Genomic DNA, 23,016 nt, shown 5'->3' with positions numbered 1-23,016 from the left:
AAGAATTAATCGTGACTAATCGCTTATTGAAATAATCAACTATTTTAGTAATCGATTAATCGTTAACTGGAGTGTAGAGACTGTAAAATATGCCTCTAGCTGACAGAGGGACCTACTTAGAGCTAGCCTGACGTAGTCCTACTCAATTCTAGTCAGAATATGAGTCTGATACTGCTCCATAGAGCTGTGATTATGGGGCGTGTTTCGAACGAACCAGAAAAAAAAAATGCCTCTGCACTCAATTGGATAGACCTACAACCAATAAGAGCAACGGAGTGCGTGACGTATGTTAAGCGAGGCATAGTTGTTGTCCACAAAAATCAAAGCGTGCAGTTTCACGCCTAGAATAAGAAGATGAGCCTTGATCGCGTTTCTCTGTTCCTCTTCTAAAGTTAATTTGCTGTCGATATCTTCTAGAACAGACCTAATAGCAGAATCTACTCACCTGAACTCTCCAGCGGCAGCCATTGTTGTTGTCACCCAAATGCGCTTTGGTCACGTGGTTGATTACGTTACTGTTGATCATCTGTCCATCATCGTATAAAGCCCGCCCTGACAATTTGATTGGCCCGCCAGATATTGGGCAAGCATACTCGCGCTGCTATTGAGCAATGCCAGACCGAACTTCCCGACCTCAAACGTTGTGGGCGGGACTAAGTTCGGAATGGCACCCAGGCTAACTTAGAGCAGCAATTATACCAAAATTGTAAAAAAAATATATATTTAAAATACATTTAAGATAAAAAAAAATGTTTTTATCGGTCAATATGCTCTATCCAGAACTCCTCAAGTAGAAAAGTTCTAGTTTTATCTGGTTTAATTTTGTATAAAAATCTTCTTTAAGGAAGATTATCCGATTATTAATCGATTAATCGAAAAAATAATCGACATATTAATCGATTTGCAAAATAGTCGTTAGTTGCAGCCCTAATTGAAAAACCGTTTTAGCATCTATAGATGCCTATTAACAAGACCGGTCACCTCTGTGAGCCGTTCTGAGAACGCAGTTAGCTGTGCTCTACGTTCTGTTTGTCATAAAGAGCTGAAATGGAGAGTTCAGGCTTCCCAATCCTTGAAATGACTTCAAGGAAATTTTGTTTTGTTTGATGCGCGTCGAGCAGCAGAAGTTTAGATTTTCTGACTCCAGCTTTGGACGATGGGCAGTTGAAAGTTAATGGAGCAGTCGGGTCATATTCAGAATTCAAACTGCTGAAAGTAGTTTTAATATTAAACTATTACATACTGTTCAATGTATGATAAGTGTTTTTAATTTAGAGTAATTTTTATTTGAATTTGCTTTACTGGAGGCATCCATGTTTGTCAAAGAACACTACTGCCACCTACTGGTTTGTGACGTCACTGTGCGGTGTCGGCTGTTGATCAAGTCCCAGTGCTGTATCTGGTGTTTGTCACAACGCGCTATTATCCAAGTCATCTTGAAAACATTCTTCTTCCAAATGTTGGCTACATATTACGTGTTTTTTCTCTGGCCAGAAGTTCGATGGCAAATCCTCCCTCTTCAAGTTGGCAATCCAACGACGAACCCGTCTGTGTTGGATCGTGAATCAGAAAGGTGTAATAACATATTTTTTCTTAACTTTTATCCAATGTATTCCAACATCCAACTGCCATGCATGTGGACATTGTCAGTTCTGGTGAATTTCAATGGCGAAGTCCTCTGGAAATCTTAAATAACTGTTGTTGATTTCAGATGTGACTAGTAGTTCCCATTGATTTTGTAAAAACGATGTCATGCCCAACGCTTCAAAATGCATCATGGAGTGCGGTTTCTTTCTGAATACTAACAGATTTTAGTTAATTTTTCACATCTTTACTTCTTCTCATCTTTTTAATACATATTCTAGGAATCTGTGGTTAGAGATAATATGGAGACTTCTAAAACGCTGAGTAACAATTGACTGAGTTTTTAGCTTAATCTAAGATACCTTAAAGCAGGGGTCTTCAACGTTTTCCAGCCAAAGGACCCCCGAACTGATGGTGAGCTGAAGCGGAGACCCCCTAATTATATAAATTGTATGAAATGATGTTCTTTCAAACTGGCCCTACAGTCAGTGTATTACAGATGGAGTAATGTAACTAAAGTAATTCCTCCCTGGGATTATTAAAGTATTTCTGGTTCCTTGTTGATGGGACAGGTGTTGTGAATGAAACGGTGCCCAGCTTGAAAGAGCTCCTGTGTGTCGCTGAATGTGTGCATTAATGACTGAAAGACATATTCTGCCTACATTTATCTGTTTACTACAGTCTGTTGAATTCATGTTGATGTGGATTTAAAGACATTTCAATAAGTCGAAAAAATTACAAAATTATATAAAAAAAAAGGTCTAATCAACCACAACTTTTGCGACCCCCATGCAGTACCACCGTGGACCCCCTAGGGGTCGCGGACCCCTGTTGAAGACTTCTGCCTTAAAGGAATGTTTTAGGTCTGTAACATGTGAGGGCTGGATTCATCACCAAATAACTCATGTGACCCAGAGCACTGCTTAACTGCAGTATAAGCTAGAGGTGTAAATCACACCCATCATGGCGATTCGATTCAGTATCGATTTCCTGACCCAACGATTCGATTATTTTCGATACTCAAGAATACACCATGATTCGATTAATCGGCAATTTTTTTTATTTTTTTTTTATACACCTTACAGGCTAAACAAACTTTCAAGTTTGAAATAGATCAGTGAAAGCTGTAATATCGTTATGCATTTTTTTTTAGAAACAACAGCAAATAACAGAAGTAGAAACGTTGCATCAAAAAATACTGCAATAATACTGCACATAATCAGTGCAATGAGTTCAATGCAATACCTCAGCTCCAGACGTCCCGCCCCCTCCCAGACGCTCCGCTGCTCCTCTCCCAAATTGTAGCTGACCGCAGACAGTGCCGCAGACAGGAGGCCGGCTTGTTTTGTTTTTATGACCGAAATTGCAGAAAAGAACTCGTGAAGTTTGACCCGCTAGAAGAGTGAGGTGCGCGAGAACACTGGGACCCTTTTTCCACCTGGATCTCCGCTCTTTTTGGCCCTCATGTCCCTCCGTCGTTTGACTAAACTCGCCCCCACTTCCTCGCCGCCTCGGCCGTATCTAGACCCACAGTGTCTAGCACAGACCACGGTTCAATATTGAGCATAATTTAAAAATGTCTGTGTCAAGCTCACTGCAAACACTGCTGCAGGAGGATAACCAGGAAGCGAGGTAGGAGGGCAAAATAGGTTTAGCGCCATCGCAGCACGGGAGGGAGAATTACGCCCAGGAGCAAAATGGATAAAAGTAGACCGGAGGGGAAAAAAACATGAATCGATTCTCTTGCGGACGTTTCGATGCATCGGATCGTCGGCTGTTGGATCGATGCATCGATACAAAACGTTTATTATTTACACTCCTAGTATAAGCTTCCCTCGATGTATTATTGGGTCTTTTGATACAATGGTAATGATTTTTTTTTTGAGTATATCCAGTACCAGCCTGGATATACTCTTACTATGAAGCCTCGTTTTCATTCTTGGCCATATTTTTGGCCTTGTCATTATTAGTGTCAGTGATGTGCGTTGATCTAAGGAGTATTTTTAAGTCAGATACAGTTCTCCGTGTCATCCTTTGTATAAAAGGTTCTGCTTTGAAGAGATTCTAGGGGTCTGTCAGGTGCTGCTTCTCTTATCTGCTGATATTTGAAGATCTTTTCTCAGAGGAGTGTGAAGTCCACGATAAAACCTGGAGCTTTTATTACTAGAGGTGTTAAGGATCATGAATTGATGTCTGTGACACAGACTGCAGCATAAAACTTAGAGAAGATTAATTTATTTTAACCTTGAAAAGGCGTAAAGAAGATCTTGTCATGAAGTGACCCCTTAGAAAGATGGCCATAAAGTTTGTTTTTTTTACATAGGTTTAAAATCTGGCGTCACACCTTTAAGAGAAAATGAAGTCATTTTTTCCGCATATTTTATTAATTTAACCACATTTTCAATATTTTTCTTTGTGTTTCAGACTATTTACTTTTAAGACTTTAGATGAAGTTATTTTATTTAACTCCAGGTCCATTTATACCCTTGAACCCCATGTTTTCCCAGTCAAGGCTACTTCATTTACCTGTAAACCAACAATTTCTTACCTTTGTACGTAACTAAGGTTGTTTAAAAGTATATTTTCATGTGTACTGCAGACTGTGCAGATATTGGAAACATACTTGGAATCACTGGTTGTTACAGAAGGTACCAAATGTCCACAGGTCCGACCTGAACAAATGATTAAAATGATTGGAAAACCGATTTAAAGGAGAGAAATTATGAATAATTTGCACCTTTTCTAGGTTAGCATGGTTTCCTAATAAGATGTTAGCAAAATAGACATGAACAGCTGTGCACATTTAGCAAATGGAAAATAAAGGGAACTGTAAACGTTAAAGTAGTACTAGGTGGGCTTTTTCTAATTGAGATATTGTGTAAGATTAGTGTCTATGCAGCATGTCATAGCAGAAGGAAAAAGGGGTTTTCCAAAGTTTAATAAGATTAATCTGTGGATTCTGAGGCGTGTTACAGTGTCAGAACTGCTGGGTTTTACCATTTTTAATCCTTTTTTAACTACGACTGTGATCAAGCAAATTAATCACTTCGTCAGAATCACGCTACAGTTTCTTTGTCAGTTTTCTCTGTTCAATAAATGCAAAAGTTTGGGTGAGTTCCTTTGTAGGTTTATTAAACCTGAAAACATAACAAGCTGTATTTCAATTCTGTTCTAATAAAGCAAATTCATGAAATATATAACAGTTTTCTTCTAATAAATGTTTATAAAAATCCTAGACATTTATTAAAGTAGAGTTTAAATGGGTTTATGTACTTCGATGAGACTCACAAAGCTGGTTTTTGATGTTTTATTATAATTAGGAATTTATTTTGAACTGTTGGGAAAACATCAATGCATGTTTGTTGTTACTTTGAGGATGTAATGAAAGGGTTTTGTTTCTCAGCTTGGCAACTGAATTAAAAGATCTAGTAATTTGATTATTAAAGAACAGAGGGCGGTATGTTTTGTTTAAAGCGATTTGTTTCTGTAAAATTAAACCAGGGATGCAGAGTATGCCAAGAAAAACATCAGTATTGGTGATGATGTCAGCCTTTTATCTGCATTTTGGGGATTTGTTTGATTACGGGAGTAAAGCAATATTAGCAGAGTGGTGTTTTCTTTCACAGAGGCTGAAAAAAAAAATCTAGACGTTTGATATTATTTATTGACAATGAAGTGATATTGACATCTGATATCAATATCAAAGTTTATATCTTGGTGTATTTCTAGAAGCCGCGTTATGTTTCCTTATTGTTTGTCCAACACAGGTGCTTTAAAACCGAAGAGATATGTTTTCTGATTATGTCAAAGAATCATCTGTGATCTAGATGTCAGCGCATTGGATTGTGTTTTTGTTTCATTCTGCAGCACGGAGCTTCTCAGGAGGACTTCATCCGCGGCAGCCGGGAGAAGAATGTGCGGGACGTTGTGTACGACATCGCCAGTCAGGCTCACGTCCACCTGGAACACGTATGTAAAAAAGCATTAAAATAAGGCTAACATAAACAGAGTAATTTATATGAAAGTGAAATGAAAGGGTAGATTTCAAACTCTCAACAGATTATATAAGGGAAATATTATCTGGAGGCGGCCAATCCAAACCAGCACAGGTTCGGCTACACAAAGACATTAAATTAGAAGATTGTTTTGTTTTTTGTTGCCAGGATCGACGGAGCACAATTAGAAGTTTAATCCCAAATCTGCTGCCACTGCCAGACTAAACTAAGCAGAGCTCTAGACAGCTCTGGTTTACAGTAATATAACCAGGGGAGTAGACAGAAAAAACCCAATCAAACATGCTTCTGAGTGCAGCGGACACTTCTTTCCAGGTCAATTATGGGGAATAAAATATTGACGTTCATTGGTACGGATTCTGGTCTGCTTAAGTAATGTTTCTCACCCAGCTTAGCAAGTGCAGTTTGTTGTCAAAACATAGTTTTTTCTTTTGTTTACAAATACCCCAGTCAGCTACATGGATGTTTCCTGGCTTTGGTGCAACTAAATAGAACTTTGGATGACCTTCTGTTTTCCGGTTAGCGTCTTCCAAGGACCCAGTTAACCTAGACTAGATGTGTGCAAAATAGCCATTAAAAATAAAAAATCATATCAAATTATGGGTGCCTTTCTAATTGAATATTTGAGATATGCTATCGCATTAAGATACAGGCAAACAGGGGTTTTCCACAGTTATAGATTATCTGTGAATTTGACTGTTACAGTGTCAGAACTGCTGGGTTTACCTTTTTAATCCTATTTTAACTACGATGTGATCAAAAATTTAATCATCCTTCGTCAGTAGTCACGCTACAGTTTTCATTTGTCAGTTTTTCTGTTCAACTAATGCAAAAGTTTGTTAGTTCCTTTGTAGTTTTTAACTGAAAAAAACAAGTGTATTTCAATCGTCTATAAAGCAAATTCATGAAAATATAACATTTTCTCTTAATAAATGTTTATAAAAATCCTAGACATTTATTAAAGTAATTAAATGGATATGTATTGAAACTCATGCCAAAGCTTTTTTTGTGTTTTATTATAATTAGGCAAATTTATTTTGAACTGTTGGAAAACATCAATGCATGTTTGTTGTACTTTGAGAGAATGAAAGTTTTCGTTTCCTAGTTGCACTGAATGTAATCTAGTAATTGATTATTAAAGACGGGCGGTCATCTTTTGTTAAGCATTGTTTCTGTAAAATTAACCAGGATCAGTATGCAAAAACTCATATTGGTGAAGTCGCCTTTTATCTGCAGTTTGGGGAGTTGTTTGATTCGGGAGTAAAATTTTGACAGAGTGGGTTTCTTTCCACAGAGGCTGAAAAAAAATCTAGACGTTGATATATTATTGACAATGAAGTGATATTGACATCTATATCAATATCAAAGTTTCATATCGTTGGTGTATTGTCTAGGACCTGTTGTTCTATGTTGTCCACACAGGTGCATTACAACCGAAGGAATTTTTCTGATTAGTCAAAGATCATCTTGATCTAGATGGACCATTGATTGTGTTTGTTCATGTGCAGCATCGGAGTTCTAGGAGAGGACTTACGGGCCAGCCGGAAAGATGTGCGGACTGGTACGACATCGCCAGTCGGTCAGTCATGGAACATATGTACAAAATGCATTTAAAATAGCTAACTAAACAGAGTTCTTATATGAAGGAAATGAAAGGGTAGTTCAAAGCCTCACCAGATATATAAGGAACTATATATCTGAGGCGCCAATCCAAACACACGTTCGGCTACCAAAGACATAAAGAAAGATTGTTTTGTTTTGTGCAGATCGACGAGCACATAAATTTAACCCAAATCTGCTGCCACGTGCCAGATAAACAAGCAGAGTCTCTAGACAGCACTGGTTACAGTAATATACCTAGGGCAGTAGACAGAAAAAACCTTACAACACTCTGAGTGCAGCGGACACTTTTCAGGTCATTATGGGGAACATTGTGATGTTCATTGGTTCGGATTCGTCTGCTCTAGTAATTCCATAAACCCACTTCATAAGCTTTGTGCAACATAGTTTTCTTTGACATAATACGCCAGCCTACATGGAGTTTCATGGTCTTATGATGAACTATCAGAAGTTTGGATGACCTCTTCGATATCATATCAAATTTATAGTCCCCACACTGCAAATATATTAGAATCTATCCTTAAATTACAGCCAAACCCATTTACACTGATTGTTCTACATGTGCTGTGCAGGAAAAGCTATGTTCTCCTTTCCTGAATGTTGAACACAGATGAAAAATTGGTAACATTCTGCTCTCCCAGTGTAGGTGCAGACATTTTATTTCATTATTCTTCCACCTAGGTAGACATTTAAATTCTCCTTTCAGTTCAGTGTTGGCTGCATCGTTAGATGCATAAAAAAAATAGTATATTCAACCATACCTATATAATTTCACTCATTAAAATGTAGAGTTAATATATAATAAAACATAAATAATTTGAATTCATGTCCTAATTATTTTTGTTTGTTTATATCTGTGCCTGTGGCTGTGAAATAATAGGGTTTTGTTTTTCTACCTGTCGCTGCACACAGACCCTCGTTGGTTAGTTATAGTTGCTAAAACAGTACAAATCATATACCGTATTTTCACGACCATAAGGCGCACCGGACTAAAAGGCGCACTCTCAGTTATGTGTCCCATTTCTGTATTTAACACACAAATAAGGCGCACCGGACTATAGGGCGCGTTTTTTATATACAGGTACATGTCCTCTACTACCTTTAAATACCTCTACTGCGTATTTAAAAATACAGCGGGGGCAAAACTGAGTATGACTGTGCTTTATTCATGTATTTATTACAAAGTATTAATCAAACCTGGCAGCTGAGAGAGACACATCGCAGATGACACAGCGCTGTGATCACTCCTAAATTAACTTAAAATCCTGAAACCTGCCGACGGAATATGTTCGCTTTTATTGCCGGTATCCTGGTGCCTGCAGCTAAAATTATTTAGATGAAAAACACCTGCCAGCAGCCGCGGTGAACCCCAGGCTGCCCAGCCTACAGGCTGCTGATGAAGAGATTTCTGCTGTCAGCGCACCGCTGGTATGTGGGGGTCTGAGCGCCTCCGACAGAAATAGATAATCTGGATGAACTGACTGCAATTATTAAGTTTTCAGGTGGACTTTCTCACTTAAAAATATATTAAAACTAATTTATTCCCACTGATCACAGCAAATATAGCTGCAAGATTTAGATTATTTAGATGAAAAACACCTGCCAGCCGCCGCGGTGAACGAAAGGATTTCTCCTGTCGGTGCACCGCTGGTATGTGGGGGTCTGAGCGCCTCTGACAGAAATAGATAATCTGGATGAACTGACTGCAATTATTAAGTTTTCAGGTGGACTTTCTCACTTAAAAACATATTAAAACTACTTTATTCCCACTGATCACAGCAAATATAGCTGCAAGATTTAGATTATTTAGATGAAAAAACACCTGCCAGTCACCGCGGTGAAACCAGAGGAGACCAGCTGCTGTTGAATTAAGTTTTCAGGTAGAAAAATAGAGCGGGAGCAAAACTGAGTATGATTGTGCTTTATTCATGTATTTATTACAAAGTATTAATCAAACCCATCAAAGTCATCATCCTCTGTTTCTGAATAAAACAGCTGCGCTAAATCAGACATGCCAGTTTCCCCTTCTTCGCTGTCAGAGTCACTTTCCGTGCAGCGCAGCTCCTCAGAAATAATGCCGGCTTTTGCGAAAGCTTGAACAACAGAGCCAGCAGACACTTTAGTCCAAGCATCTACAATCCATCCGCAAACTGTGGCGTAATCTGCCCGGCGCTGCCTTCTTATCCTGAAACTGTGGTCTCCGTCGGTCACCCATCGCTCCCACGCCGCTCGCAGCCTTACTGTGAACGGCCGCTTCAAACCGATGTCGAGCGGTGGAAGTTCCTTTGTCAGACCCCCGGGATAACGGCGAGCACAGCGTTCATTTGATTTATCTTTTTTTCACATCGGCTGTGAGATGGGCACGCAGCGATGGTGATGCGTGGAAAAAAACCACCTAGTCTTCTCAGATACACCTGCCTTTCATCATCTCCTCATCGATCCAGCCTTTTCATTTGCGTTAATATCATATGTCATCAGAGCGCTGTACTGTCTCGCTGTCAGCTCCCAGATCAGCTTCTCTGATTGGTTGATGCGGCGCGTCCAGCAGCAAAACTTAAATTTTTCCATGTCGAGCAGCAGCAGGGCGTTGGCGGTGCGTCAGATGCTGTGAGATGGGAACGCATGGAGTTACATATTAACAGCGATGGTGAGGGGTGGAAAAAAAAACACCTGGTCTCCTTACATTCAGCCACTCTTTCATCATCTCCTCAATGAGGTGGTCTCAAAAGTCGCAGTTACAACACACATAGGGCGCACCGCACCATAGGGCGCACCGCACATTTTGAGGAAAAAAAAAGACGTTTAAGTGCGCCTTATAGTCGTGAAAATACGGTACATGAATGTATGCATCTCTAGAGGTTTGCCAAGATTTCCTGTCATCTGACAGCTGCCATCTAATTATAAATATAGAACATGTAATTAATTTACTTAGCATTTATGTTCAACACTTCGGTGGAGATGTACAATTAGCCTGCTCTGCCTGTCACCTTATGACAGAGCAGTTGAATGCTGCTGTAGCTCTAAAAGGGTTTTTCTTAGTAAAACACAAAACCCTTTGCTGTTGACATTTTCAGCAAAGAAAATCAGCATTATTTTTTTCAAGATGCAAATTCTCTCTTCAGTCATTTCACAGTTTGCTGGATGCTAAAGCTTCGGCTTTGTCCAGAGACCAGATGCAGTCAACATTCACACACACAAACGTTTGTTTCTCTCAACTCTTGAACTTGTTTTAAGTCCCTTGAGCAGCAGTGCCTGGTTTGCTGTTTTTGAAATGAACATCACTGGTTAATAAAACTTTGGCACCTGCTACACAGAGGATTCAAAATGTCCTGCAAATGTCTTTTGCTTGCTGAGAGTCTGCAGCTAAATTGGTGAGATGATTTTTGGGTTGATTAAATCTAATTAGATCAATGATATGCTCAGCATGTTATAATCTCATTCTCCATTACATTTACATCCCTTGGTTAAATCTCGATCTGTTGTAACAGCAGTCCTTTTCTCCCTCCAACAGAGCCGTGTGTTAAACTGCTCTGCAAACACCTCCTTGTAACGGCTTGAAAAACACTATTAGGATCCCCAAATCCCAAATCCAATTGTGAAAGTGTCAAAACATCTTTGAGCCATAAAAAGGCCAAACCTGTAACTGACAGGACTCAGAGGATCTGTTTTTAACTTCCTAAATTCGTCCTCCAATATATACACCCATGGGTCCAGATTCTTAACCTGACTCTGCCAGATGGATTTGCTCCGCATATCCATCTGGAAACCTTCCGTTGAAGTAATTTTGGGAAGGGGCAAAAATACTGGTTAGCTGATTGGCCTATGTTGGTGATAGACGGGCCAAATAAACCAATCAGATCAACGAAGCATATGACGTACTAACAGAGCGATGACGAAAACACAACCACAAGATCAAACTCTTGCCAAAACCAGTCGGGAGAAGAGCAAAAACATCTTTTCCTCTGAGAAAAGCCTCCAGAGCAGTGTTTTGCTCTTCTTTCAGTGAAGAAATACTCTGTAATTGCGATAAAACTTGCTCGATAGCCACGCTAACGCTAGTTTCATCAGCTGAAAGTCGCCATGTTCTTTAGACTGAACTGTCGCGCTTCTCGTTGCGTCACACCTCAACCCACCTCAAAACCAACGCTGATTGGACGTTCGTTTGGTGAACGGCTCCAAATTTTCTTTAACGGAGAGTCTCCAGACTGATCTGAGAGTGAAACCTTGAAAGCTCGCGAGATCAGGATGGTCTCACGAGGCTACCAGATTCTGCCCTGGGATAAAAAATGCCTTCAATAACAAGAGAAAGATAAAAAAAAAAAAAGACAAAGTACAGCTTGTAACATGTCTGGTCGATTGTTGCTGTCTGGTCATCACTTATCATTTTACTGTCCAGAAAAAGCAGTTATAAAAGTAAGATGTTCACAACAATTAGATTAAAAAAAAACATTCAGTCCGAAACTTCAGACAGATGTGATTAACAGGCTTTCTGGCATTTGATCAACCAATTTCAGTGAACATATAAATCAGGGAATCATTACAAACTGTATTGATACTAACTATATAAAACATGAAACTAGCATCAATAAAACATGTTCTGAAAAATGTGTCCTAATTAGTAAGCTAATTGGCTTAATTAGAAGTGAGCTGGCAGAGAAGAAACCTAATTTCTGGACCCCATGTGGAGCTGATGATGAGATTTGATTGTGCTTTCTGCCATCTATTTGCATATTTTACATAATTTCTCTACTAGAGGTGTTTGGATTTTCAATCGGGGTGGAAAAAAACTTACATATTTAACTGCATTTAGTGACCTGTAAAAGCAGGTCATAAGGGAAAACAAGTTCCAGCCTAAAATATTTGAGGTTTAGGGGCTTTTGGGTTTAGCTTTTAGTACAGGGACACTAAACTTTAAGCCAGATTATAGCTTATTCATGTTAGAATGGCCAAAAGCTTTCACTTCAACCAGACGGAGAATGAGTAGAGGGGTTGAGAAAGATATGTGTCATTATGTAGTTGAAGATCGCAGGAAGCATTCATTTCAATTTCAGGTCATTTCTTTAGTGCAAGTTCTTTGCACGAGTCATTTCAAGGCACTTTAAACTTTAACTAAACCACATTTTTTGGTCTAAGAAAATGCAACAGATTATATTTAATTATTCAACTTCATAGAAGTCACTCCTCTTAAAGGAGCAGACGGCGACGTTAAACAGTCACTTGCATTGTGCCATTGCTTTTCATCAGTCCCTCACACCCAGCATGCAAGCAGCGACAGTGGAGAACAAAACATCCTTGTAGCAGAAAGAAACCCCCAGTTGAACAAGGCTCAATATGAACGATTTTCTGCCATAAAGTAGACACACAAAGGAACAATAAAGCAGTTATCCAGGAGTATTTTAATGTTAGAGAAGGCAACAGTAGACTTTTATGGTCAGATGATACAGTTAGCTTCAGTAAAACCTCAGAACATACCTATGTTCAGGAGGGAAACAGACCTAAACCTTGAAGTACAGGGCCAACTGTATCGGGTATAAAATATAACAGCGCAGCCCAGCTTTTGCCTCCCTCTAGGATGGTATTACAGCTAAACACCAGGCCAGTTGTAGTTACTGAAGAACAGAAAGAACAGAAAGTTAAAGTAATAAATCATCAGTACACAACAGGAGAATAAAATGAAGCAGAATGATGAAAAGGTGTCCCTTTGTCCTCCAGCAGTCTAAGCCAATAGCAGCATAGCTAAAAGAGATAGCTCGGAATAATCTGAGCCACTCTAACTATAAGTTTTATGAAAAAAGAAAGTTTTAAGCAAACCCTTAAAAGTAGACAGGATGTCTGCCTCATGCTCTTAAACTGGTAGTTTGTTCCACAGGAGAGATGACTAAAAAGATCTGCCTCTCATTCTACTTTTAAAAATTCTAGGAACCACTAGTAAACCTGCAGATAGAGACCTGCAGTGCTCTGTTAGAGATATTAGAAACAATCAGATCTCTGATATCAGATGGAGCTTGGCCATTTAAGGCTTTATATGTAAGAAGGAGGATTTTAAATTCTATTCTGGATTTAACAGGAAGCCAATGAAGAGAAGCCAGCATAGGAGCGATATGTACCCCATTTACACTACCCTTGAAAAACCGTGCCGAGACCGGTCCGAGCTCAGTAACTGAGATAACTTATCGTGTGTAAAGGGAAAGCAAACTGAACTGAACCGAGCTAGACACAACCGAACCGCGCTAGCTGCAGACCAGATCCAGAGGTGGGCTGGGCTCAGTTTTTCCCTGGCTCGGTTCTCTAATAACAAGAGCGCAAACGCGTCATCTCCATCTGGCTGCACATCCCGATTCACACTCCATCCCAGTAGTTGGCAGTAAAGCCCCTCCAGAAGTTGCTTGCCAACCAACACAAAACAGAAGAACAACTATAAACAAGAAATCGAAATCTTCTCCACGCAACATTTTAAATAATGGCATTTTAAATAATAACACCGAAGTACAGAAATAATAATCAAGCATAACTTTCTGAATGTGACAGGCGCCGCCATTGTGATTTGCTTGATTCCCTCCTTCTTCGTCTTCTTCTTCTTGTGTTTTATGGCGGTTGGCAAACAACTTTTGGTGCATTACCACCACCAACTGCTCGATTTCCTCCTTTAATACTGGCAGTAATACCGCAGATCGTCACTAGGAGGCGAGGAGTTGAAGAACCGAGATAGCGTGATGTGTAAACGGTCGTCAGAACCGAGCTCGACCTGGTTAACTGATACGAGCTCGGACTGGTCTCGGCATGGATCGGTTTTTCAAGGGTAGTGTAAATGGGGTAATGATCTCTTTTTAATTTTCATCAGAACTCTGGCTGCCGCATTTTGGATCAGCTGAAGGCTTTTAACTACAGTTTGTGGCCTTCCTGATAGTAAAGAATTACAATAGTCCAGCCTTCAAGGAACAAGTGCATGGCCTAGTTTCTCAGCATTTTTGCGATATTTAGAAAATAAAAGAAGGAAGTTTTAGAAAACTGTTTAATATGGTATTTAAAGACAGGTCTTGATTAAACATAAAATCTTGCATCTCGCCAGTAAGCCTAATTCTTTATTGGTGATGCTGCTTGTATTAGTAGCAGTGGAGCAGTGGATTGACTAACGTGATATCATCTATGAAAGTTTATCCTGCTGCCTGGTCATCGTAATACTCAACACAATAATAAGGTATGCTGTAAGTGAAATGAGTTGCTCTTTCCTTATTGCATTTTAGGTTTTTGAATACTTTTGTCGCACAGTGTTTTTTTTTTTTTTTTTAAAGGTTTGTACATTCAACAAAAGATTTGGGGCCAAGTTATTTGTTTTTCCTTTAGCTTGCAGGACACAAATTGCCCTAAAAATGACAATTTAAAACTTGTTTGATAAATTGCCTCTTACAGGTAGACAAAACACTGCGTGCCGTTTTATATGTGCGTCTAAGTGCTTCAAAGGTCAATGTTGAGTGCCTCAACATAAACAAAATCCTCGTGAAATGATCAGGTGCAAAACTAGACTGAAAATGACTGCAAATTGGACCAAAGGGACAATAAAAAAAACTCTAGAAAGCCTAAGGAAATGGTTTTGAAGAGCACTTAAGATTATTAGAAGAGTTAGTTATTTGGCATCTATTAAATGCATTCAGTAACACAGGAGAGCCTTTCTTTTTTAGCTGTTAAACTGTTTTTTTATTAGTTTGTTTCATTTTACTTTTTTCTTCTCTTTCCTTCAGGCTCGATCATTTAGCCACAACGTTCCAGCAGCTGCAACTCCAGCCTTCATTCAAACTGTAAGTTTTACATCCAATAATATTCCCATTTTGTTTATCAGACGGATGTTCGCTTTAGTTATCCATCTGAAGCTTTAAGTGAACCCGAGTGCATTGACTAGATTTTCTATTGTGTTCTCTAATAAACCTTTATGCACATTAGATTAGGAAATTATTCTGATTGTTTTCCTTTTGCTTATTGAACTAAAACCATAAATTGTTGTGCACAGTATCTTATACTCAGGGTTCGTAAGGGTGCTGGAAATCCTTGAAAATGCTTGCATTTTGACATTGTGTTTTCAAGGTTTGAAAAGTGCTTATATTTTGGATAAAATGCTTGAATTTGTAACTATTTATTTCGCAACAAATACCTATCTAACTGAATCGTGTGTTTATTAAATGGAGAAATAAAATGTTGGAGAGCCCGAAAATGAAACCTGCTCGCTTATGTGTGACTGCGATCTGCCAGTCTATTTCCATGTGTCACTCCGCCCCCATCAAACCACTATTGCACCATGGCGGGAGGTTGTCGTTTCAATGAATGTTGGCTGGAAGATGAAAAATAAAAATTATGGATTAAACGGGGACAAACCCCACGAGGCGGTAGCGTGAGTTTGGCGATTCCAGCTAAAACAGGCGCAGCCACCTTTGTTTTGCTTCAACTTTCCGTCTCTGGTCGACGCTTTGACCTCATACACCTCCCTGCATTATCCAACCGCTGGCTTCTGGTGACGTGTATTTTCAGGAGTTGGTGAATTCAATAACCTCATGATGATTCATCTTGCTTTGTAAGGTAATTTTTTTACCACCCGAAATGAAAGTAAAATAAACTTTTTCTGGTTTTGGTCCATTGGGATAACCACAATGTTTTCTATGCTAATTGTGAGAATTTAAACTAAATGTACAACAAGGTTTGCATACAATTTTAATTTATTTTTTATTTAATCAGGAATTTTTCATTTCCTTTAACTTTTTTCATTCTGAGTGAGATTTGAATACATCAAATTTAACTGAAAACTGTGGAAGGAACCTGATCAGAATGATTAATATTTAGCTGATGAAGGGAAGTCAAACTTTAAACCAAAGCTTTTTGCTTTAAAGAAATATTCCTTAAAATCTGGTACATTTATCTGCATCTTATTCTGTCTTATATTGTTCAGTCAAATGTATTTTGGTAAAAGAAAATCTAAACTCTTCAAGCTGTTAGCTTCTCTTTAACATATTTAGTGTGGAAAATTGCTTGATGTTGGTATTTAGAACAGACTTAAACCCAGAAGCACACAGACCTACAATAGCTCCTTCCATCTAAGAGGAACGGCTGCTCTCTGTATGTCATACAGGCACAAACTGTTTCTTCTGATGTGGTGAGATGGTAATCTTCTGTAATTTGGGTCCAGATTGAATTTCTAACCAACCTCTGTGCAATTTGTGATGTTCTTCTTTGTACGGTCGTTCCAATTCATCCACACTGGAGGGTTTTATGGAGACATTTAAGCAGCATGGAGATCCATCCTCCTAAACACTGGCAAATGATTTAGACTGAGATACACTGCCTGGCCAAAAAAAAAGTCGCAACCTGGATTCAACTAAGCAAATAGGTACGAGCCTCCTATTGGATAATTACTGCATGGGTGATTATTTTTCAGCTGGCAACAAGTTATTTAACCCCAACTGGCGCAATGACTTGATTCTCATTTCCTAAACAACCATGTCGAAAGACACATCCCGAGGTCGTGGAAAAGATGTTACTCTGTTTAAGAAGGGTCAAATCATTGGCATGCATCAAGCAGAGAAAACATCTAAAGAGATTGCAGAAACTACTAAAATTGGGTTAAGAACTGGAAGGATAGTGAGGACCCATCATCTTCAAGGAAGAAATGTGGCCGGAATAAAATCCTGAATGATTGTGATCGGCGATCAACTAAAGGTGTGGTGAGATCAAACAAAGAATCATCTTCAAACTCCTCCTAACTACATTCAAGGCCCTCCACAGCTTGGCTCCATCTTACATCTCAGATCTCCTTCACGTTAAAACCCCCACGCGCTCCCTACGATCCTCCCACACCTTCCAGCTCTCCGTTCCCTCGGCCCGTCTTGTCACAATGGGGAACCGGGCATTTAGTCGCTCTGCTCCCCACCTCTGGAACTCCCTCCCTCCGGATCTCCGTACTCTGGACTCCTTCCCTCTTTTCAAATCCAGACTCAAAACTTTCCTGTTCAGACAGTCTTATCCCATCTAGTTCTTACGCATCACTCCAATATTGTTTTCTTCCTTTTCTTCCTTAAGCTTTATTTTACTTCCTGCTGTTTTGTTTTCTGTGGCACCTTTATGCTTGTACTTTTTAGCTTCCTGTTTTTAATGTTTTATTTGCCTGTACAGTGTCCTTGGGTGTTTTGATAAGGCACTTTCAAATAAAATGTATTATTATTATTATTATTATAGATCAAATCGAAGAAAAACAACAGTAGAACTCAGGGCTTTGTTTAATACTGAAAGTAAGAGCATTTCCACACGCACAATGCGAAGGGAACTTAAGGGATTGGGACTGAACAGCTTAGTAGCCGTAAGAAAACCACTAATCAGTGAGGCTAACCGGGAAAAAAGGCTTCAGTTTGCTAGGGAGCATAAAGATTGGATTGTGGAGCAATGGAAGAAGGTCATGTCGTCTGATGAGTCCAGATTTACCCTGTTCCAGAGTGATGGGCCAATCAGGGTAAGAAGAGAGGCAGGTGAAGTGATGCACCCACCATGCCTAGTGCCTGCTGCAGTTGATCAGGTCTAGGTTCAGCAACAGTATGTGCTCAAAGAATGAGCAGGGTTCCCGCGGGTCCTTAAAAAGTCTTTAAAGGCATTGAATTCTTCAAAATAAAACTAAGGCCTTAATTGGTATTAAAATGTTTTAAATCAGTCTTTTGTAGGTCTTAATTTTTAAATAATCATAAATAGGATTATTTTTTATTACGTTTTATTTTTGTAATCTAAATAAAACGTTAAAATTGACAATTTTTTTATTTTTTTTTAATAATAAAAAAAAAAAACGGCTCGCCATTATTGGTTCCGTCCCGATAGCGGAACCAATAAAAGCGTTGTTGCGGCCGGGACATTTGGGAGATGCACCATTAACTTTTTGTCTGGAAAATATGAGCAAGTGTAAATGTAACCGAAATTGTCTCCAGCCAAGATTTTTCTCCATGGCTAAAACCAGGGAACATACATGAGGCTCAGTGGATTTTGTGCAAGAAGCGATTCAAGCCCGGAGCGATGGGAATTAAGGCAGTGGAGTCGCACATGCGAAGCACGAAACACAAAGCATCAAAATGGAGTTACAGAGAAACAGCCGGTATTTCTCAGTTTTGTTCCACCCTTGTCTCTGCAACGCCTCCACTTATCACGAAATCAAACATTCTAAGAAAACAATACAGAAAAATAGCTGCAAAAAAGACTTAGCACTGGTTATGTTGGGGCTTTAAAACTGATTAGTTTTGTTCCCTGCTAAAACAAAGTTTCTAAATTCAGTTAAATAATTGTTAAAATATATCTCTCATTTGTGTGTTTTTAGCTTTCTTCCTGTATGGGAAGCTTTTCAAAATTTGAAACATTAGTGCAGTGGTTTATGTTAAAATAAACCTTTGGGTTAAGTTGTCGCAAGCAGGTTTTTCTTGTGTTTCTTGTAAATTTGGTCTCAAATTTTTATTTCAAGTGGCATTAAAAAGTCTTAAGAAGTCTTGAATTTAACTTGCCTTATGCTGTAGGAACCCTGATGAGGTCAACTGACTACCTGAATATACTGAATGACCAGGTTATTCCATCAATGGACTTTTTCTACCCTGATGGCACAGGCATATTCCAAGATGACAATGCCAGGATTCATCGGACTCAAATTGTGAAAGACTGGTTCAGGAAGCATGACTCATCATTTTCACACATGGATTGGCCACCACAGAGTCCAGACCTTAACCCCATTGAGAATCTTTGGGATGTGCTAGAGAGGGCTTTGCGCAGCAGTCAGACTCTACCATCATGCAAGATGGTGAAAGATTAATGCAATAAATGCCGTAATCAAAGCTTAAGGCGGTCCCTCAAAGCATTATAGTGAATGACCTTTTTTTTTGGTGACGACTTTTTTTTGGGCCAGGCAGTGTATGTCCAAATATGTATCTGATAAACTCAGAGGCCGCTTTCTGCTGGTGGGTAGAACATTTCTATGGCCTCCATAATAATGCTTCATCACAGACCTGCTCCAACTGCGGCATAGAGCTGAGAAGAGTGCTGGCATAGAAATGGACTCTCCCCTCCTGAATTCAGAGTCCCAACAGCAAAAAGGCCCTCATGCGTGTGTGGGAGTGTTCCTATTTGTGTTCATGGTAGCAGGCAAAGCCAGCATCGCTTTCTTCTCCTGGTGAAAATTAGATTCTGATAAATCGCGGGTTTGCATCAGTGTCATATGAGCAGTGCTGATTAAGGAGGGATGCATGCATCAGGCCGCTTCGCCCGTGGCGCTTTCATTTCAAAAACCCGACATGAAGAATGACACCGTTTAGACATGAGGATGCATTTATTAAAAATCGAAGGGAAACAAATCAAACAGCTAAATCTTTCAGGTTGAACACATTTTACATTCTCATCTCCTGTAATGAAGCAGAAAAGCCTCACCGCTCGGTGTAGGTGGAATCTTGTTCCCAAATGGGGAAAAAAAGCCTCCTGACACCACAGCTTTTGCAAAACACATTCCCAGCCTCTGAATTGCCGCCAATTTGTTCAGAGAGACACGGGGGATGGAGGAACAGACTTCAGAGAGCTCTGCAGGCGGAGTAAAGAAGGTCCTCCATGTGTTTCTGCTCGGCTCGCTCTTTGCTGCGGCGCTAAATGAAAGCCGTGCATCAGGATGTCAGCGAGGTAGAAACACAACAAGCTTTCTGTGATTCTTTGGGTAAACTAATGAAATCTGAGGTTTGAGATGAACATTCTAATAAAAGAATAAGAAGATGGAGTCCTAAAATTTTGATTTATTCTTTAAGGTGGAATAAAATCTTTTCCTAACATTTTGTTACTCGGTGAAATTGGATCTGTGGTATATTTCCCCCCTTTTTTTAACATTTAAATTTTATATACTTGATATTCTACTAAAAGAATAAAATGTGACATCCTTTCTGGTGAGCCATTTTTATCTCATGACAGGTTTATAGTAATTAGGTTTAACTACTCAAACACTGCACTTAAGTAGTTTTTTTTAACAGTATCTGCAGGCCAGCTGACAGACTTGGCTGGACCTGGGACAAAATCTAAAGAATTTATGAGTTGGGGCCCATCAATTCCTACTTTGTATGTACTGTATATACATACACACACTATATATATAAGGGATGGAACGGTTTATGAAAACCGTCCGAACCGTTCAGTTCGACTGTCTCGGTTCTGTTCACGTGTGTTTCGTTCGGTTCATGCGCTGCTCCTTTTTCTCATAGGCGAAGCGTTTACACTCCAGAGCCGAAGGTCGTGGTACTGCGACCAAAGCCAACCACCAGTAGTAAAGAAGAAGAAGAAGAAGCGAAGCAGCGTCGCCGGGTGTAGCAGGGAAAAAAAATCAGTTGTTGTGGAGAATTGTGTGGGTATGGCGAGTGGGAAAGAACAGGAGTTGGAAGACGCGCCAGCAGCACTTTATAGGTCTGCTGTATGGGAGCGCTTTGCATTTAGAGTGACCTACGATGACGGCGGAAAGAAAGTTGTGGATAAAAGTGAAACAGTGTGCAAGCATTGTGCAACACGTTCTGTTTATGCTAACAGCAACATGACCAACATGTCAGGCTAACCCTGAAATCCCTCATACTCCGTCAGCGCCCCGCTCCGCTGCGCTCCAGACCGCCCACAAAGCAAAGCAAAGCAAAGCCTACAGCCTCCACTGTGGCTCCCATCCGCTCCGCTCTGAGTTCCTTGGAGATCGTAGAGAGCATGCGCCAGATGATTAAATTCAAAGCAGCAAAACATGTGGAAATTATCCATGGTTTCTGCGGATCATTAAAAATAATTACAATCCATTAATTTTTTGGGGGATTTTTTCATTTATTTCATTAATTTTTAGGGGATCAACATATACCGAACCGAACCGAAAACCGTGACCACGAAACCGTGAATCGAACCGAACCGTGGATTTTGTAAACCGTTCCACCCCTAATATATATATATATATATACTAGTTTATCCTTCTTAGATATTGGCCTCATTTATGAGCATTAACTTTGGAATCGGAGCAATCCGAGAAAGTTTACCAGTCAAATGCAGCACAAAAAAAAAAGAACAGATGCTGCAAAAGGTGTTCATCTCTTACTCTTTGCGCCAGGGACTTTTTGTTTTGTTTTACTTTTCCTACCTCCATGTTTTTGAACCTCATTGTTCTTTTACCAGTAGAACACCTAAGCTGCTCATTTTACAGGAACCAAACAGTTTGTAAAATTTGCACAGCAATCTTAGTAGATCATCAGCAACAAGCCCACAAATTGCACATATTAAAATACATTTGCATTAAACATTTTAGCACCTCTTATTCTTGATCCTTGAGGATAAAAACTTAATTTTAATTTTGTATTTAATTAAACTGTAGATCCTGTATCTTTTTCATTTAACCTGAGTAAAAAAAAAGGCAAAGTAATCTGTACTATGGCTTTATAATGTAATACTTTTGACATTTCTAATTTAATAGTGTGCTGTGTAAAAATATAAACAGGAGAATGCATCTGTGTTGATTCATTTCGAAGCAGAACCACCTACACCCATAAATAAGACCCTGCAGCCTCTGAGAACAGCTTTCCACTGAAAAATGCTTTTGTTTTACTGCTCAAACCCTCCATCACATATAGTCCAAACACTTGATGTGGAACAGAAAAAAAACAGCTGAGAAATGTACTGCCATCTTCACACAGTTTGTCTCCAGGGCTCGTGTTTACGGGTCGCTTTTTTCTTTCTGTTTTTCTCCCACTTATCTTTATTTTTCCTCACAGACCTACTTGTGTTTAATAAAGTGACGATGACGACATGATCAAGAATGTATGCATCAAACATCTATGTACTGGTAGGCTGGGGAAACTGGCTGAAACGGTGCCAGTGGAAACTGCTGGGAGAGATTCCCACATTCATGTTGGAGCTATTTACTCTGAGACCTTCTGCCAGTTGGAACCTGTTGTTCAGGAGGCTCCAGCTGCACGGTGTGACTTGTGCGACACCGATCATCCTGTGCTAGGATACTGGCCAAAATGGCTTCCATATTTCCCTCCCCTTTGTATTGATTTGACATCTTTTGTGGCTGAGGTGAAGACAGTGCAGACTGTTCTGGTAGGGCTCAGGAAGATAAATGGTTTAATAAAAATAAAAAGTTCATTGATTTGTTTCTGCTTTTTCATTGGAGGTAATGTGGATAAACAGACATATTTCAAAGTTGAAATGCCATTTATATAAGAGTCTAAAAAGTGCATCAAGTGTCTATGGTCTAAGAGGATGTGAGGCATGAATTCAGGATACAGACTAAACCATGTGCTGCTGTTTGGCTCTGTGCTGCAGGTCGTGTTGGAAGACTATCTGCAGAGAATCAGGAAGGCGGATTTTGATGTTTTCCACAAGAGCCTGCTGAACAGGAACCCACTGCTCCCCTTCCAGCTCTACCTCCGCTCCTGGAAGAAGACCTACTGATTCCAGCCTCTTCCACCCTAAGAAACCTGCAGATCTGGCAGACAGAGACTTCAGTTATTGAGCTGCTGCTCAGAATGCTAATAAAGACCCACAGAATTGGACAAACATCAGCTCTGGCACTAAAATCACCATCAATGGAACTGAGAATCACAGCAGACTTTTGTTTATTTTCAGCAGTTTATTTTCCAATTCAGGAAACATAGAGTTCTCTATATACAGACAGAAAGTTTTAGAACGCGTGAAATTAGACTTTAACTGTATGACTGTATGTATTGAAGCTGATTTTCGAGTTTAAGATTTCATTCGATTTTTCTTTCTCCTGATGATGTATTTCTACCTGCAG

At 39.5% G+C, this 23,016-nt stretch overlaps 1 protein-coding gene across 1 annotated transcript in view; it reads left to right on the top strand.

Moving 5' to 3' along the window:
- The window catches only part of ndufaf6 (NADH:ubiquinone oxidoreductase complex assembly factor 6), a 40,327-nt gene extending 17,641 nt beyond the window's left edge, over positions 1 to 22,686 (top strand). The window contains exons 7-9 of the mRNA XM_038272424.1: positions 5,452 to 5,553; positions 14,957 to 15,013; positions 22,545 to 22,686. Of these exons, the coding sequence (XP_038128352.1) occupies positions 5,452 to 5,553; positions 14,957 to 15,013; positions 22,545 to 22,673 (288 nt within the window). The 3' untranslated portion in view covers positions 22,674 to 22,686. The remainder of the gene's footprint in view (positions 1 to 5,451; positions 5,554 to 14,956; positions 15,014 to 22,544) is intronic.
- Positions 22,687 to 23,016: the final 330 nt, after the last annotated feature.

The sequence above is a fragment of the Cyprinodon tularosa genome, unplaced genomic scaffold, assembly GCF_016077235.1.
Source record: "Cyprinodon tularosa strain WSP-4 unplaced genomic scaffold, ASM1607723v1 ctg83, whole genome shotgun sequence".
In the NCBI taxonomy this organism is placed as follows: Eukaryota; Metazoa; Chordata; class Actinopteri; order Cyprinodontiformes; family Cyprinodontidae; genus Cyprinodon; species Cyprinodon tularosa.
This window is presented reverse-complemented; position numbering and strand designations above follow the sequence as displayed.